General features: G+C 43.9%; 1 protein-coding gene across 3 annotated transcripts; it reads left to right on the top strand.

Annotated features, from left to right (window-relative positions):
- The first annotated feature begins 248 nt into the window (after positions 1–248).
- p2ry10 (P2Y receptor family member 10) lies at positions 249–13,959 on the top strand. 3 transcript variants are annotated; one of them, XM_018736995.2, is made up of 5 exons: positions 249–395; positions 1,826–2,028; positions 8,453–8,546; positions 10,152–10,331; positions 11,736–13,959. In XM_018736995.2, exons 4-5 carry the CDS (start codon positions 10,183–10,185, stop codon positions 12,568–12,570), a joined length of 984 nt encoding a protein of 327 aa, XP_018592511.1. In that variant the 5' UTR covers positions 249–395; positions 1,826–2,028; positions 8,453–8,546; positions 10,152–10,182; the 3' UTR covers positions 12,571–13,959. The 3 variants fall into 3 exon arrangements, with proteins under 3 accessions (XP_018592511.1, XP_018592510.1, XP_018592512.1); XM_018736994.2 differs by lacking the exon at positions 8,453–8,546; XM_018736996.1 differs by lacking the exons at positions 1,826–2,028; positions 8,453–8,546.
- Positions 13,960–15,816: the final 1,857 nt, after the last annotated feature.

The following is a 15,816-nucleotide window of genomic DNA, read 5'->3' as shown; positions in this document are numbered from 1 at the left end:
ACATTTTACTTACAGATGACTTCCGTTGCGGGGATGTTGCACATGGTTCTCATCATCTTGCAGCAAAACCACACCCTACTTTTAATAGCATCAAAACAAGATTTGGGCTCCGCAGAAGACAAACTGGTGCACCGAGGGATAGCTGTGCGCAGGCGTGCACGTGTTCCTGCTGACGGCTGATGGGTGTGGCCTTGCAGGTAGAGGTAATGCGTCTGTTCTCGCTCATTCACCCTTTGCCCGCAGCATACGCGGTCACGGGAGTGTTTTTCACTTGCAGATTGCTGCTGAAATGAGGAAGTCGCTCTTGATCATGAAAAAGAGCAGCTCACTGACAAAACTGCTTTGAGTGCTGAGCTCCTGATGCCCAGCCTTGAGCGTCCTCCGCATCCCACCAGGTAAGAGCCATCCACCCTTCACTCTCCCTTCCTCCCTCCCTCAGGTAATCTGTCAGACCCCCCTTGTAGAGTTCATGCAGAACAAGAAATGTAAAGCCCATTACAAATGGGATCAGAGATAGGGTTTGTGAAGTGCAAAGTGGTAAGAACACAGAGTATGCCAATAACAGAAACCCACATTGTGGGAAAATCAGTTTGCCAAGACTTTCTTTTGCACAGTGCATGCTCACCAGCAGTAGCAAAAAAAGAAAAAAAAATCATATTTGACAGTAAAAACCCTCAGTGGTGAATATCTGAAAGCCTTAAATTTTGGACTATGATTACAATCAGGTGTTAGTTTGTTAGAGGCACTGTATCCTCTGCAGAAGTACGGTATGATGCCAAGTTCATTCGGTTGGTGTCACAGCACGACAGCTGTAAGTCATCTTTCTTAAGGTTGGAGAACTTGACAAAGTGAAGGGCTATGCATACAGGGACACCCACGCAAATAGAATCGCACAGCTCTTTTCTCGGTTTGCATCAGTGGCTTTTAGGCCCCATTTTACTGTTATAGTTTCAGTTTCACATCACGGACCAGATCAGCGTACAGTTCCCATAATTTCACAATAGAGACTCACTGTCCTCTTTGCCTGGGCATTTGCCTACCGGCAGAAAACAGGTGCATCTCGTTCTCGGAGGGGAAAGGGACCCTTGGCTTGCTCAATGCTATATTTTTCAATTATTTAAAACACTTTGTATAGTTTTCCACCAATTTCTTATTGCTAATTTGAATTGAAAAGAAATCTGATAAGTGTGAGGATTTCCTTGGTGCCTTTGCTTCCCGCCAGCACGTAATTCTCAACACTAGACAGGGCTGTCGTGTACTGGTGAATGTGGAAAATGCGCAAACAGTCTCAGGAGGTGGCTACTCTTGCAGAACAGGGTTTAAAGGTTAATGTGTAGGTGAAAGTGTGAAATATTGTTGCTGATAGTGTCCTTCTGGCTTTCTGGGCCAGGATCTGTTGAACTGACATTTTTCGTCCCATGCAATCAGAATCAGAATCTGAATCAGGAGGAAGGAGCTATCTTTATCTCTTTTTTAAAAATCTGATCTGTCTCTGACAGTCTGATAAAGGACGCTGCAAAACATTTTAATACCTGCTGGAAACCTAGACAAGGGGTCAATGCATTGCCTCAGCAATGGGAGAAATGGGCTCAACAGGATTTTGAGAGGCTCATGGAAGAGCAACCTCCAGTATCAGACTGTGTACAACAAGGGTTATTTTCACAACCGCTCTCCGTCACAACAAAAATCACAGAGCAGTCGAGTGTTTGCACGCACTCGCTAATCTCGGTCGCAGATGCAACCGTCCAGCAAAAGATGCACGGCTGTCTGGCTTGAAAGGTGAGCATATGACGTATGTGTTTGTTGCGTGTTTCTCCGCTACCAGGCACCGTGACGTAAGCGCCCTGCCGACAAACTGAGGGGAAGGATAGGGCCATTCAGCATTTAGATTTGAGACTTCCTGCCCCTGTAGTGTTACAGCAAGCTTCCTCGCCTACAAGTCGGAGACAGAGATCTGCGCAGGAAGAAAGCGTGAGTCAGGGACAGGGCTGACCTTCCAGCCTGACCTACCTGGAGTCTCACAGACAGGTGAGGTTGCAGCACTGGATGGGGGCAACCCAAGAGGGAAGCGGTTAGACACACCGGCAGGAGGATTGCATATCCGTAGAGTTTTCTGACCTTTTTTCTAATCAGTGTGTTTGGAAATGTCAGTTTTAAACGTTATTATAAGTTATAATGGCATGTAATTAAAACAGTGAGTAAAGTTTGTTAGTTGGGACGGTCTTGATGTACATTATGAGTGCTGAAAGGAGCATTAAAAATAGATGATGCGTAGCAGGTCGTGTAGCGGTGACAGCGTGTATCTCTGCAGTCAGAGGTTGCAAGTTTGAATCTCCTGCTGCAGTACCTTGAGCAAGGTACTTACCCTGAAGTACTCCAGTAAAAATGAACCAGCTCTATGAACAGGACAGATGACTGTGGGTGGCTTAGTACTGTAAGCCATCATGCAGAAAAGTGCCAGTTAAATATGTAAGAAGAACGTTTTATTCTCCAGTTCTTATTCTGTTGATTGTTATGCGGATGGATTGTCTGCTGCAGCACATATGGACTTTTAATGGATATGAACCAAATGAATAAAGTCGCTATAGTTTACTGTGATTCCTCAGACTGCTTCCTCAGACTGCTCAGCGCGTCCGTTGACAAAATATTTAGAGTATGGCTGTTCGTGCGTTGGATTTTAATGGCACAAAAACCGTATCAGTGACTCGGAGGCTTCAAGGCTACTCCTTAAGTTAGCAAGTAAATGAAATTAAAATGCAAATGTTTATTATTTTAGTATTAATATTTCTTAAAAGGCGGGGGGCGCGGTGGTGCAGCTGGCTTGGCTGGGTCCCACTCTCTGGTGAGTCTGGGGTTCGAGCCCTGCTTGGGGTGCCTTGCAGTGGACTGGCGTCTCGTCCCGGGTGTGTCCCCTCCCCCTCCAGCCTTGTGCCCTGTGCTTGCTCGGTTAGGCTCCACAACCCTGCTTAGGATAAGCCGTTTCAGACTGTGTGTATGTGTGTGTGTGTGTGTGTGTGTGTGTGTGTGTGTGTGTGTGTGTGTGTCTCTCAGAAGAAGCATTTTTCTTTTCAGAGCAGGGCATGAGTGACACATTCTGACCAAAGAAATACAGTTGAATGAAGAATAGGGTGGATTATATGATTTGTTGGACGTGCTATTTGTTGACAGAGCACTAGATAAGGATGTGCAGGCAGCCATTCCCTCCAGCGCAAACCCGCTTCTTAAAGCAGGGAGGAAGAGCCTCGAGCCAAGGTCACCTGCAGGATAAGAGAAGTTGGGAACATAGTTGCAGTCCTCTGCAGAGACCCATGAGGGCCGGTGAGAGGAGCGAGGCTAGAGCAGGTCGTTCTCAAGGCGAAGCCGTCAAGTAGGCTCACATCTGATGAAATGAAGCTGTGGCTGGTCAGCTACTTGTAAGGGTTACATCTGGTCTGAAGTCATCTGCCACCTGCTCTCTCAGTCTTACGCAAGTTCAGTGAGAAAGGGAAGCTCGCCCGCCCTGATTGACGTCTTTTAATCGCCTCAAGGGATTTTGTGTGTAAAAAAAAAGAAGTGTCCGCGTATCGTAGGAAGCATCACGTGCTCCCACCATGTAATATCTGACTGATGATCATCTACAGAAATCAGACTGATGTAGGAAGAGCAAGTAAAAACACACAAACCAAGAAGAATATTACTGTCATTAAATGAGCTGTTACAGGAATGGTAATGTTTGCTGCTGGAGAGTTCACAGCACGTATATTTTCAAGTGCAGTTGTGACGAAAATAAAAGAGCGACATAGATAACAGTTCGCAATTTCTTTGTGGAAATTCAGCAAAATGCAGAAAAAACTGAACTGTATCTGTATGCATCCATATATGTTCCCTGGGTCTTAATAGATATTAATTTATGTAGAAAAACAAATACACTTCCAAGGATCATGTTAAGGAGCACACAAGTCTGCACCTCACATACTGTAGTTCCAGTACTCAGACAGCAGACGGTTATAAATCAGAGCTTATAAGGGTCGACTGGTGTCATCTCAAAGGCTATAAGGGCCTGCTGCTGCATCTGCTGTGTGCAGATGTATCTGTGCAAAGCTTAGATACATCTTGTGCCTCTTGTATTGACACATCATCAGCGGAATCTAACCGAAAACAGACCGTTGAATGTGGTCAGTTTGAAACGTTTGAGGCATTCTTTCCTTCTGAACTAAAAGACCTGGTTCACGCAGGGTACGTGGGAGGGATGTGCAGCAGAGTGTACCAGCATGCATGTGTATTATTCACTAGCTGATTTTTTGGGTGTTCTGTTGCCATTTGCTGTTCAATAAAATACTTTGAAAGGATCAGGCTGTTTGACATGTGCTGGGTGTGTTTGCTGGACAGGATGCGCGTGAGGTCATCATCAGGATGTGTGTCAAGGGCAAGGAGAGTGTATGTGGGGCAGAGGGGACGTGTGATGGGTTGGTAGGGTGTATGTATAATGACTGTGGCATGGGTTGTTTGTAAGGAACATTTGTGATGGGTAGGGGATGTCTGACTGACAGGGATGTATGTGATGGGTGGGAAGTAACTGTGATGGGTAGGGGCCCATCCATCAAGTATAAGAGGATAAGACGGCCAGGGTTTTTTTTTGCCACAGGCACTGCTCCCTACCCTTTCTAGAGATGCCGCATGTCCCTTTTGTCGTTTGCCCTGAAAAAGGAAATGTACATTGTTATGCTTCATCAGAACAAAGCAAGACTGTAGCACAACGAAGACAGGGGAATGAGATCGTAGCAGAAATCCAGCTACGCTAATTTGAAGTAGCAGTAATGTCGGGTTTGTGGGAGATGTGACAAGCATGGTACAGAAAGCTAATACCACATTAGAGATCAGAAAAAAATAGGAAATGATGCTCAGGGAATAATTCAGGAAAATGTAAACTTGTGTTCGGTGGGTGATAGGGTGGCACAGCAAGCAGTGCTGCCCTCTTACAGCGCCTGGGTGGTATGAGAGGACATGGGTTCAATACCTGCTCAGTCTGTCTGAAGTTTGCATGTTCTTCCTGTGTCTGTGTGGGTTTTCTCTGGGTGCTCTGGTTTCCTCCCACAGTCCAAAGACATGCTGTTCAGCTTCCCCCATAGTGTGTGAGTGACACAGAGAAAGTGTGTTTCGCTGATGTATGGATGAGTGACTCATTGTAAGTAGTGTATCTAGCAGTGTAAGTTACTGCAGTGAATAAGGTGTGGGCTGATAACACCGCATGGAGTTTGTTGCTTTGGAGACAAGCATCTGCTGCATAAATAAACATAATGTACATGTTTACTTACTAAATTGTTCATTTATAATAAAAACACAACACATCTGTCTGTAAGTTTCTGTAAAAGAGCATATGCCTAAAGGAACCCTGAAAAATGTTGTGTGTGTGTGTATATTATATATTATTATATATTATATATTATTATAAATATAAATATCATTATTAAATATATATATACACACACACACACACACACACACACACACGGTATATTAAGATAGATATACTGTAGCTAAAACTAGCAGTAGTATGTCTATCTTAGCAGCCTTGTGCCCTGTGTTGCCGGGTTAGGCTCGGGTTCGCTGCGACCCTGCTTAGGACAAGTGGTTTCAGTCAGTGTGTGTATATATGTATATGTCTTTAAATACCAACAGTGGGGTGCAGTAGTGCGGTCTTGCTGTCTGGCGGGTCTTGGGTTCAAGTCCTGCTTGGGGTGCCTTGCAGCAGACTGGCGTCCCCTCCCCCACCAGCCTTGCGCCCTGTGTTGCTGGGTTAGGCTCTGGTTTGACTCGGGACAAGCGGTTTCAGTGTGTGTGTGTGTGTGTGTGTGTGTGTGTGTGTGTGTGTGTGTGTGTGAATACCAACGTTTACTCTCCAGGGAGGTTACATGAAGAGGAATATAAGAGCAGAAGTACGATTACAAATGCAGATGTGTCAGTGGTTTCCCTGTTTTGAAACACCGCTAGAAACGTGGTTGGCATACTCAACAGAAGCTGGCAGTTAGAAATGCTACAGAGGAGGTTTCTGTGGTATTGCTGTTTGCGTTGTCATCACGCTACGAGTTAACGAGAGCATCCGGTGTGGTGCTCTGATCAACAAGACTGCAGCATGTAGAGATTTGGGTTGAAGGGACAGAGTGTCAAAACTTCTTTCTACTGTTTCAGACCACTGTGGTTTTTACAATACATATGATGGATTGAGTTCCGAAGCTCCGTTTGCTCATAGATGAATGCTTTCACGGTAACAAGCATTAACAGCTATTACCTCCATTCTATTGAACTTTCCAACAATAGTCCAAAATTTTTCATTTCTTTTGTTCTTAGAGTTCAGAAAACTTGGACACATAGGCTACGCATTTTCTCAGAGAAAGATGCTAATATTCTGTTCCTAAGCCAAGGTATCAGGTTTATTTGAGTCTGGAGATGAAAGAAAGTGAATCACTGTCCAATAAGCACATCGTCTCCGTGATCTCAGAAAAACGACGAAAAAGAAGGAGGCAAAAAAAAAAAAAAAGAAATGCATGAGAACACAGATCATGGACAAAACCAAACAGCCAGCGAGAAAGTGCTCCAAATTCAACGAAGGGAAGGAAAAGGGAAGGTCAGGCAAACAATGGCAGAAAAACACTGAGTATGCTGCAAGTAGCGAAACAGCACAAAGATCTTAGCTGTAGGGATGAGTAATAATGAGTTGCATTAACTTTGTTTCTTCTACTTAAGTACATTTCTGAAGAAAATCTACTTTGAATCATTTTTGTTATCAGTACATTTACTTTATTATATTTGTATTTTTTTTTTTTTTTAAAAAAAAACCTTTTTCTTCACCATTTATTCTTGGCTACTTTTTCCCTCCTTCACTATTTACACATACACACTGTCTGGGGCCACGGCAAACTGGAGCCTAACCCAGCCATGCAGGGCGGAAGGGACGCACCCAGGACAGGACGCCACTCCGTTGCAAGGCACCCCAAGCAGGACTTGAACCCCAGACCCACCAGAGAACAGGACCTGGTCCAACCCACTGCGCCACCACGCCCTAAATGCATTTTCAAACACAGACAAAACCTGCCCCGTCACCACACCCTCCCATCACTATTTAATTCAATCACATTCAAGAGGGGGTGTATTAAAATTGGGAAAATTAAAGTATTGTTAATGCAATAAGTTAAAAAATATATATATATTTTTTTTTTAATATTGTAAAACTTGAATTTTATTGATCAAGTATAAATTGTTCTTGAACTAAGTTATTAAGTAAATTGCTTGTTATCTGCATTTGGAATATTTTACATAAATTTCATTTAGCATGTTACTAAAAAGTAAAATACACATACTGGAAAAGAACTTTAAGGCATATAAAAACACTTTAAACTTGTATTATTTAAATAATGTCAAAGTTTTATTTGTTGGAAATATTTTGTTTCGCTTGTAACTGATGCTAGAATCTGATGCTACAATCAAGCATTTAGGTTTAGAATGGCAACACAGTGGCACAGCAAGTAGCAATGCTGTCCCACAGTGCCTGGGTGGTGCAAGAGGGCATGGGTTTGATCCCTGCTCAGTCTCTGTGAAGTTAGCATGTTCTCCCCATGTCTGTGTGGGTTCCCTCTGAGTGCTCTGGTTTCCTCCCACAGTCCAAAGACATGCTGCTGAGGTTCACTCACAGTGTGTGAGTGACAGAGAGAGTGTGTTCCACTGATGTATGGCTAAGTGACCCATTATAAGCAGTGTATCTAGTAGCGTAAGTCACTTAGTGAATAAGGTGTGTGGGCTGATGACACTACATAAAGTTCACTGGAAGCTGCTTTGGACAAAAGTGTCTGCTAAATAGATAACTGTAGAATTGAACTGTAGGAAGTTTGCAATGGTATGTAAATTTATAGTTAGTTTCCAAAATAAATTTTTATTCTCTTCTGAATGAGCTTGAGTAAAATCTTGCATGTGGAATGAGAGCAATTGTGCAGTAGTTTGTGCAATCTGATGTCATCTTTCTTCAGTATTGGAATGAACACTGACCTCTTCCAAAGAATTGGAAGAATTGTCATCTTAGAGGTTGGCTGATAGACTTGAGCAGTGAGCGTTGAAAGAGCTGCTTCACTATTTCAGTTGGAATCCTATGAACAATTTCAGTTCCAATTTGATTTGAATCCCATCAACAGCCTGCAGCTTTGTACCTATTATAAAGCTGGGTCATTTTACTGGAGCAATTCAGGGTAATTACCTTGCTCAAGGGTACAACAGCAGTAGGTGAGATTTGAACCAGCACCCTTTCAAACCAAAGGAAGGGCAAATCATTACGCTGCCAGTTACCCCTTCCATCTGCGGCCTCTTGCCTCGGGGGATGGGAGGGGTGTCCATATCAGTACCTCCCTGGTAATGTCACTTGCTGAGTTTTGGAATGTATACCATATCCAACCCCATTTTCTTCTCTCGATCTCTTCTTCTACAGGGAGATAGTACGTTCTCTGTCACAAACTTAAGTTGCTGATGGTATCTGGCCTGTAGATCAGCCACACTGACTGAGAAAAGCAAGTTCAGAGAATGTGAGTAACCCTTTAGGAACATCTGCATACATGCATCCACAGCTGGAAATCTCTTTGGATAAACATGACAGCTCAATTGCAAAAGAATGACATACAGTAACTTTTCATTTTTAGCAGCCAGTAGTGATATCCGGTGGACAGTATCTAATTTTATTGATCCAGCATTGTTATTTTATTGGAAAAATATAAAGATATGTTCTATTTCCTTGGGTTCCAACTGTATATTAAAGCTGGTAACATTGCTAGCGGTATAGAACATCAGAAGGCTTAGTTTAACTTGATTCTTGAATGGTTTTATAACCTGAAAACTTTTTCACTTTTACTCAGATTTTTCTAGGAGTAGTTTTACTTAAGTAAATTTTTAAAGCTACCTTTTTAAAGCAGTACTTTTACGTGAATATTGTTTTTCATTACTGTGCTTAGCAGTACAAACGATAAATCAAGTTAAGTGCTGTATTTCTTATAGGAAATAGATAAAGGCTCATTTTGCCCAGTGTTAATACACACACACACACACACACTCACACTCACACACACTCGCACCTCAGACCCGCCAGAGAGCAGGACCCAACCAAACCCAGCGCTACCGCGCCCTCCACCCAGTGTTAATAATCTCATTGAAAATTAATTAAGGAATACATCAAATTCTAATACGTGACCTTTTCCTTCAACCACTTTGATGCTGACTTTGACTTTTTCCTGTTCCAGTCACTGACACATTATCCACTGACTGAATGTTACCATCTGACAGTTTCTTTTTTCAAGATTACTGCACTTCCCCTCTTTGACTTACGATGTCCTTCCGGGCCCATCTTTACCTCTCATTTTCTCATCCAGGAAGGGCGTTGGGTAAAAATTACATTTTATGTGAAAAAGCAAGAATACTACAGTCCTCATAGGCATAATGTTTGCTTTCAAAACCACATTCTGTTGTCAGTACCGCTTTTAGGGGCGGTTTGATTAACAGTTCTGATTCACCCCGGTAAAGGACTGAAGGACTGGCTGCCACCTCCCGAAGTTTATTTACTCTCTTAATGACATAAGAGGAAAGGAACAAGCTCCTTGTGGTTCTTGAAATTACAGGAGTAATTAAGCTGTGCTATGTTGGACGGCAACGTTGCGCTTCTTGTGTTTTCTGTTCCTGTTCTCTGTTAGCCAGGTGTCAACAGTGGCAGGAAAAAAAAAAAGGATCCATTTTATTCATATTTTTAGTTAAAGAAAGCAGACCCTGCCCATCTTTAGATATCATTGCTCAGTGCTGACCTGAGCAAGATAAGGCCCTCGACGATGAATGGTGTACAAGATTGCTGAGATTTCCTTAAAATACTTTCAATACTTGAAATACTTTTATCTTTTAAATCTGCTGGTGAGAAACACATCTGCTAGAGCATTTGGATGTGAAACGTTTTCTCTGCCAGTGCGTAGTTCATAGTTTGTTTGTGCACGGCAATAACAATGATCCTGTTTCTAGAGTTAGCGTTTATAAATTTCAATGTCAATAAGGCATTTATTGTTGTTGAAAGAGGAAGTAATCTTATATTAATCTCTTTGCCATCAAATATTTGACTTCTTACTTATTACTATGTTTTTGCCTCACTTTTTCAGGTAGCACTTAAATGAAGTAGCAGGGGTCACCATGGTCTCCAACGATGGGACTTGCGATTACAACATGACACAGTGGGAGAAGCGCATGGACCACCTATACACCTACTTCTACTTGTTCATCTTCATCCCTGGGTTGCTGGGAAACAGCCTGGCACTGTGGGTGCTCTGCCGTTTCATCAGGTGAGCATATTCCTCTTTGGAAAGCGGAACGAGAACTCACCAGTATAAGAGTTGGAAACTGCACAGAAATGTTACATAGTGCCGGCGTGATTCTACAGCTTCTAATAAAATTTATTAGAAAAATTATAATAATTTATAAAAATAAAATAAAAATAAAATTGTTAAATAATTATTAATTGTTAAAATTATTAAAATTAAATAAAAATAAAATTCTTTAAACAATTTATAAAAATTTATAATAATATAAATACAGCTTATAATGAAATTTCTGTTACAGCTTTGTAGCAGCTCCAACATGACTTGTACGGAAAACAAGGGGCATACAACAGCCATACTCTCCACATGGTTTCACTAGAGGTGCAAATTACTACGGACCTTATACCAGAGGAGAGCAGTCTGAACATAAAGATATTGCAATTTGCATGGTCTTGCAGTTTGATGCTATCTTATATGGTGATTTAATGTTATACAGTATTTATTTTTTTCACTTTGGCTGGAAAGGGGTTAAATCATGTTTCTTGGAGCACAATTATCTTTAAGCCCTCATGTAATAATACAAAATAATATATTTGACTATGAGGTGCATTTTTTCCAGTTAATAGACACAACTGTATTTCTGAAAATATGAGATTTTGGTAAATGTACATGGAATAAAGCAATTTACATTACTCTGTATAGGGAAAAGGAGGGTGTGGTGGTGCAGTGGGTTTGACCAGGTCCTGCTCTCCAGTGGGGCTGGGGTTCGAGTCCTGCTTGGGGTGCCTTGCAATGGAGTGGCGTCCCGTCCTGGGTGTGTCCCCTCCAGCCTTGCACCCTGTGTTGCCGGGTTAGGTTCTGGCTCGCCATGACCCCGCTTGGGACAAGTGGCTTCAAACTGTGTGTGTGTGTGTAGGGAAAATGTGTTTTCATGTGCTTCCCAAAGACAGACATCACTCGGATTTTGCAGAAATATGAATAACCCACAATGTCACCATGGTAAATCTGGTATTTTCAAAAAATAGCTAGATAGACCTTAAAAGAGTTTAGAGGGAATCCTGTGATTAAAGAGGTTTTATGTCAATTTTATTCTATATTATATTGTAATCCATCTAGTTTCAATAACTGATTGTCCTGAGTAGGGTCGCAATAACAGAAATTACTTGTTAATTGTTTTAGTGAGTAGTTAATACTTAGTTTTTCATATGTTTGTCAGTCATATGACGAACACACTTTATAGTCTGCAGCGTGATTTTAAGAATCATTCCTTTGTGTCAGGTTGAAAGTTCAGAACTATAAAAAGTGACATAGTGATTGTATCTGGATAGACTGTTGCCCTTATTCTGGGATTAATGAACAAGCTGCTCACGGGTCCTGTTTTTCATGCTGTTTTTCTCATTGGCTAACGGGCTACCGTCTTGCACACAGAAAGAAGACCAAAGCAATCATCTTCATGATCAACCTGGCCATCGCTGACCTGGCACATGTGCTCTCTCTCATCCTTCGCATCTACTACTACCTGAGTCACACATGGCCCTTCGGCAAAGTGATGTGTCTGCTTTGCTTCTACTTGAAATACCTCAACATGTACGCTGGCGTGGTGTTCCTCACCTGCATCAGCATCCAGCGCTGTGCCTTCCTCATTCATCCCTTCTGCGCCAAAAAGTGGGCGCGACGCTACGATGTGCGCATCAGCGCCGTTGTTTGGTTCGTCGTGGGCCTCTGCTGCACGCCCTTCATCCTGATGCGCAGCAGCAGTGCTGGCTCCTCCAGTGGCAATGAAACATCCAGCTGCTTCAAGGACCTGCCCATACGCAAGGTCTCCTTGCACATGACCGTGTCCATGCTGACGTTCTCAGAAGTGTCGGGGTTTGTCATCCCATTGGCCATCATCATATTCTGCTCGTTCCGCATCGCTTGCTCCCTGCGCCAGTTCAATGAGCGCCAGCAGATGAGCGACAAAAACAAAGCCCTGCGGATGGTCCGCGTGTGCGCCGCTGTCTTCCTCTTCTGCTTCGCACCCTACCACATCAACTTCCCTTTGTACATTCTGGTCACCCAGGGGGTGATCACCAACTGCTCGCTGGGGCAAGCTGTCAAGCAGTTCCACCCCATTTCCCTCTGCATTGCCAGCCTTAACTGTTGCCTGAACCCCATCATCTACTACTTCCTCACCACAGAGTTCCGCCAGCAGCTCTCCCGCCAGGGCAGCTCCATCCTGCGGGGGAGGCTCATGAGCCTGGAGAGCACCTCCTCGCTGTAGGAGCACACAGGGACCTAGAAGAGCGAGCCAGCAGCACTGAGGGAGTTGGGACCATCATCATTTAGAGATAGTGCTCCTTCGTGGGCAGTAGAAACCATGTGCCATGGGTGCAAAGAGCTGAGTGAAACTCAGTGGCGACATTTCCAGTCTCGTTTTTATACAGACTTATTTGGAAGAGGTGGAGGATTATACAGGTGATTGCTTTAAGCGAAGTAGCAGCCACAGCAGCAGTACAGAATCGCACGTGTGAATGGCTGCCGAGCAGAGTGTGTGTCCACAAGCACAGAAATACAAGTCACATTCGCTAAAATACAGCACAAATGTACATTTTGAACACACACACACACACACACACAAAACACAATATGAAAGCATACAACACGCACACACACAACACCAACGGTGGGCTGAAGAAGCTTTGGAGACCTTGAAATAATGTTGTAAAATGTCAGCATAAGCTATTTTTAGTGTTTTTAATTTCTGCCTTGCAAAGTCATGTACAGTAAAACTATAGGAAGTTGAGCCAAAGTGGAAATTTCATTAAAGCACTTATATTCCCATGCATATTGGTTTAAAAAAGGAGGTTAAAGTGAATTTAATATGATTAATATGGTACTGCATTAGAAGGACAGCTGATGTTTTGACAATATAGTTCAAATGGTTTGTTTTTATGGCTTTGCTGCACAAGTGTTACATGTGCAGTGTGCTGCTCTCTTTGTGTAGAATAAAACTGTAAGGGATTGTGGGGAATTCTAGTGTAAGCTAAACACGCCAAAGTGCTGTTGACACACTAATTGCAGAACAAAAACAGTTTACGGGGCATGCCACGTTGCCGTAGATACGCCGCAAGGCCAACCCACAACATGTGGCTGTAGGTGCTCTGTGGCCATACATCAGGGCACACCTGAATACTGGACACGCCTTTGACAGGTGTGCAGCCAGGAGGCCTGAGTGGGGGGGAGTGATTGTGCTGAGCATGTGGTAATCCCCTGCTTTGTGGGTGTGATCCAAGACCGAGACCGCTGCCTTCTATCACACGTGGGTGAGGCTGGGCTGGGGAGGGAGGTGACACACCACCCCTCTGCAGCTGCGCAGCCGGTAAAGGGAATGTTTACTCTGCACAGTGTCGGTGGCCCCTGAGTTCTAACTGTCTGTGACACTTATCGGGTGCCATATCAGAGCAAACGGTTTTTTCTTGTCTACCCATGGGCGGAGAACAGTTTATGATTCATTCTTCTGTAAGCTTCTTATATGGTGAGCTACTGTCGAGAGGCACATGGCGCCTCTGGTCTTATCAGTATATTTCACTTTTCTGTATTCTTTCGTCATGCAAAGCTACTCGATGTAAGTGTAACTTTCTAGGCATTGGCCAACGGCACAATAAAATGCACCGCTATCGAAATGTCTCTTTTTTTTTTTTTGTGGAATTCGTTCCCTGTTGCTCACTTGTGGACGGTTAAGCGCAGAGGGACACATCTCTTCACATTAAAATTTAGTTTAGGGTTTTTTTTCCCCGAAAAATATTGTTTGCATTATTATGCGCATTCCTCCATCGTTGTAATGATTACAGGTGGTCCCCGATTTACAAAGGTTCCACTTGTGATTTTTTTTGGCTCTATGATGGTGAGCTGGCGATAGGCATTCAACAGAAACTGTAGGTAGAATTTTGATTTTTATTCCCAGGCAAGCAATATGCAGAGCAATACTCTCTCATGATACTGGGCAGCAGCAGCAACCTGCATGTCCCAGTCTCACACAGAGGTGTGCATTAGGTGTATTAAACACATTTTCTCTCACACAGACACACACACTGGCTGAAGCCACTTGTCCCGAGCAGGGTCACAGCAAGCCAGAGCCCAATCCAGCAACATAGGGCACAAGGTTGGAGGGGACACACCCAGGATGGAACACCAGTCCATCACAGGGCACCCCAAGCAGGACTTGAACCCCAGACCCACCAGGGAGCAGGACTCAGCCAAGCTCCCTGCACCCCTCATTAAATGCATTTTCACACACACACACACACACACACACTTTCTGAACCACTTGTCCCATAAGGGGGCATGGGGAGCCAGAGCCTAACCCAGCAACACAGGGCATAAGGCTGGAGGGGGAGGGGACACACCCAGGACAGGACACCACTCCATTGCAAGGCACCCCAAGCAGGACTTGAACCCCAGACCCACCAGAGAGCAGGACCTGGTACAACCCACTGCGCCACCACACCCTAAATGCATTTTCAACTTACAATATTTTCGACTTACGATGGGTTTCGCGGAACGTAACCGCATCATTAATCGGGGACCTGTAATTTGTAACAAAGAACAGCATAAGTTTTTCCCACAGCTGAACTCTGTGAGCGTGCGCTCATGGGGAAAGTACAGAGAAGTTTAATATCTGCCGTCAGCTGCCTTCTACCACAGCCTGTTTCGTTTCAGGACACCCACTTCGAGAAGTGAGCTTCGCAGGCAGGCAGGTGATGTTTACTGTTGTAGTGACGGTCGCTTCCTGTTGTTGGTCTCTACTCGGCACTTCCGGAAGCAGACTTAGTTTACCGGGCCGCACGTGTCCGCGTCGAGTGCAAAGTCGCGCTGCAGCTCCTTCTAGTGACGCATGCCGTGAACTAAGTGCATTAGCTCCAGCAGAAGCTGAGCACGTGGCCAGTACAGGGAAGGATGTGCTGGCATTTGGGCTCAAATTTTAAGAAAACTAGTGCGGAGACTGAATCCTGAAATAACCCCGAAACAAGGAAATGGGCCCTGGCCCCTTCCCCCTTAGAGGAAGTGGAGATCTGCATCCTGCGGCCCAGCCAGGGTGGATTGTGTTTTTGGTGACAAACGAGAACAACCCTCACATTTCTCACTCTGCTCACAAATGGTGCTTTTACAACTTGTACGATGGGGCGACATGCGTTATATTTCCCACAGGTAAGGTGTCCTTAAGCCCAACCGCTTTTAAACACTTATCCCGTTATGGAAGCTATTCGCACTGTTCGCACTTGTCTTATGAAGATGGCGCTGCACACGGAGGTACAGAAACGAGTCCAAAAATACCAGCAGAGTCTGGTCACTGATGAGCTGAATACAGTTCACTGGCATATTGTCCAGTAAGACTGCTACTGTATGACTGGGGTTTCTATCCTTTTTTGGCCAAGGACCACAATCATTATTGTGAACTGGTTCGAGGACCAGATATGTAAAAGTCATAGTAAGTGACATACAATCTAAAATGTCTAAATTGAAAAAT

The sequence above is a fragment of the Scleropages formosus genome, chromosome 13 (assembly GCF_900964775.1).
Source record: "Scleropages formosus chromosome 13, fSclFor1.1, whole genome shotgun sequence".
Taxonomy (NCBI): Eukaryota; Metazoa; Chordata; class Actinopteri; order Osteoglossiformes; family Osteoglossidae; genus Scleropages; species Scleropages formosus.
This window is presented reverse-complemented; position numbering and strand designations above follow the sequence as displayed.

Excerpts from the sequence above, each read along its gene's own strand:
- p2ry10 (XM_018736996.1), top strand. The coding sequence starts at position 10,183 with ATGGTCTCCAACGATGGGACTTGCGATTACAACATGACACAGTGGGAG. Across the intron at positions 10,332-11,735 it reads GTGCTCTGCCGTTTCATCAG|AAAGAAGACCAAAGCAATCA; the intron begins GTGAGCATATTC and ends TCTTGCACACAG.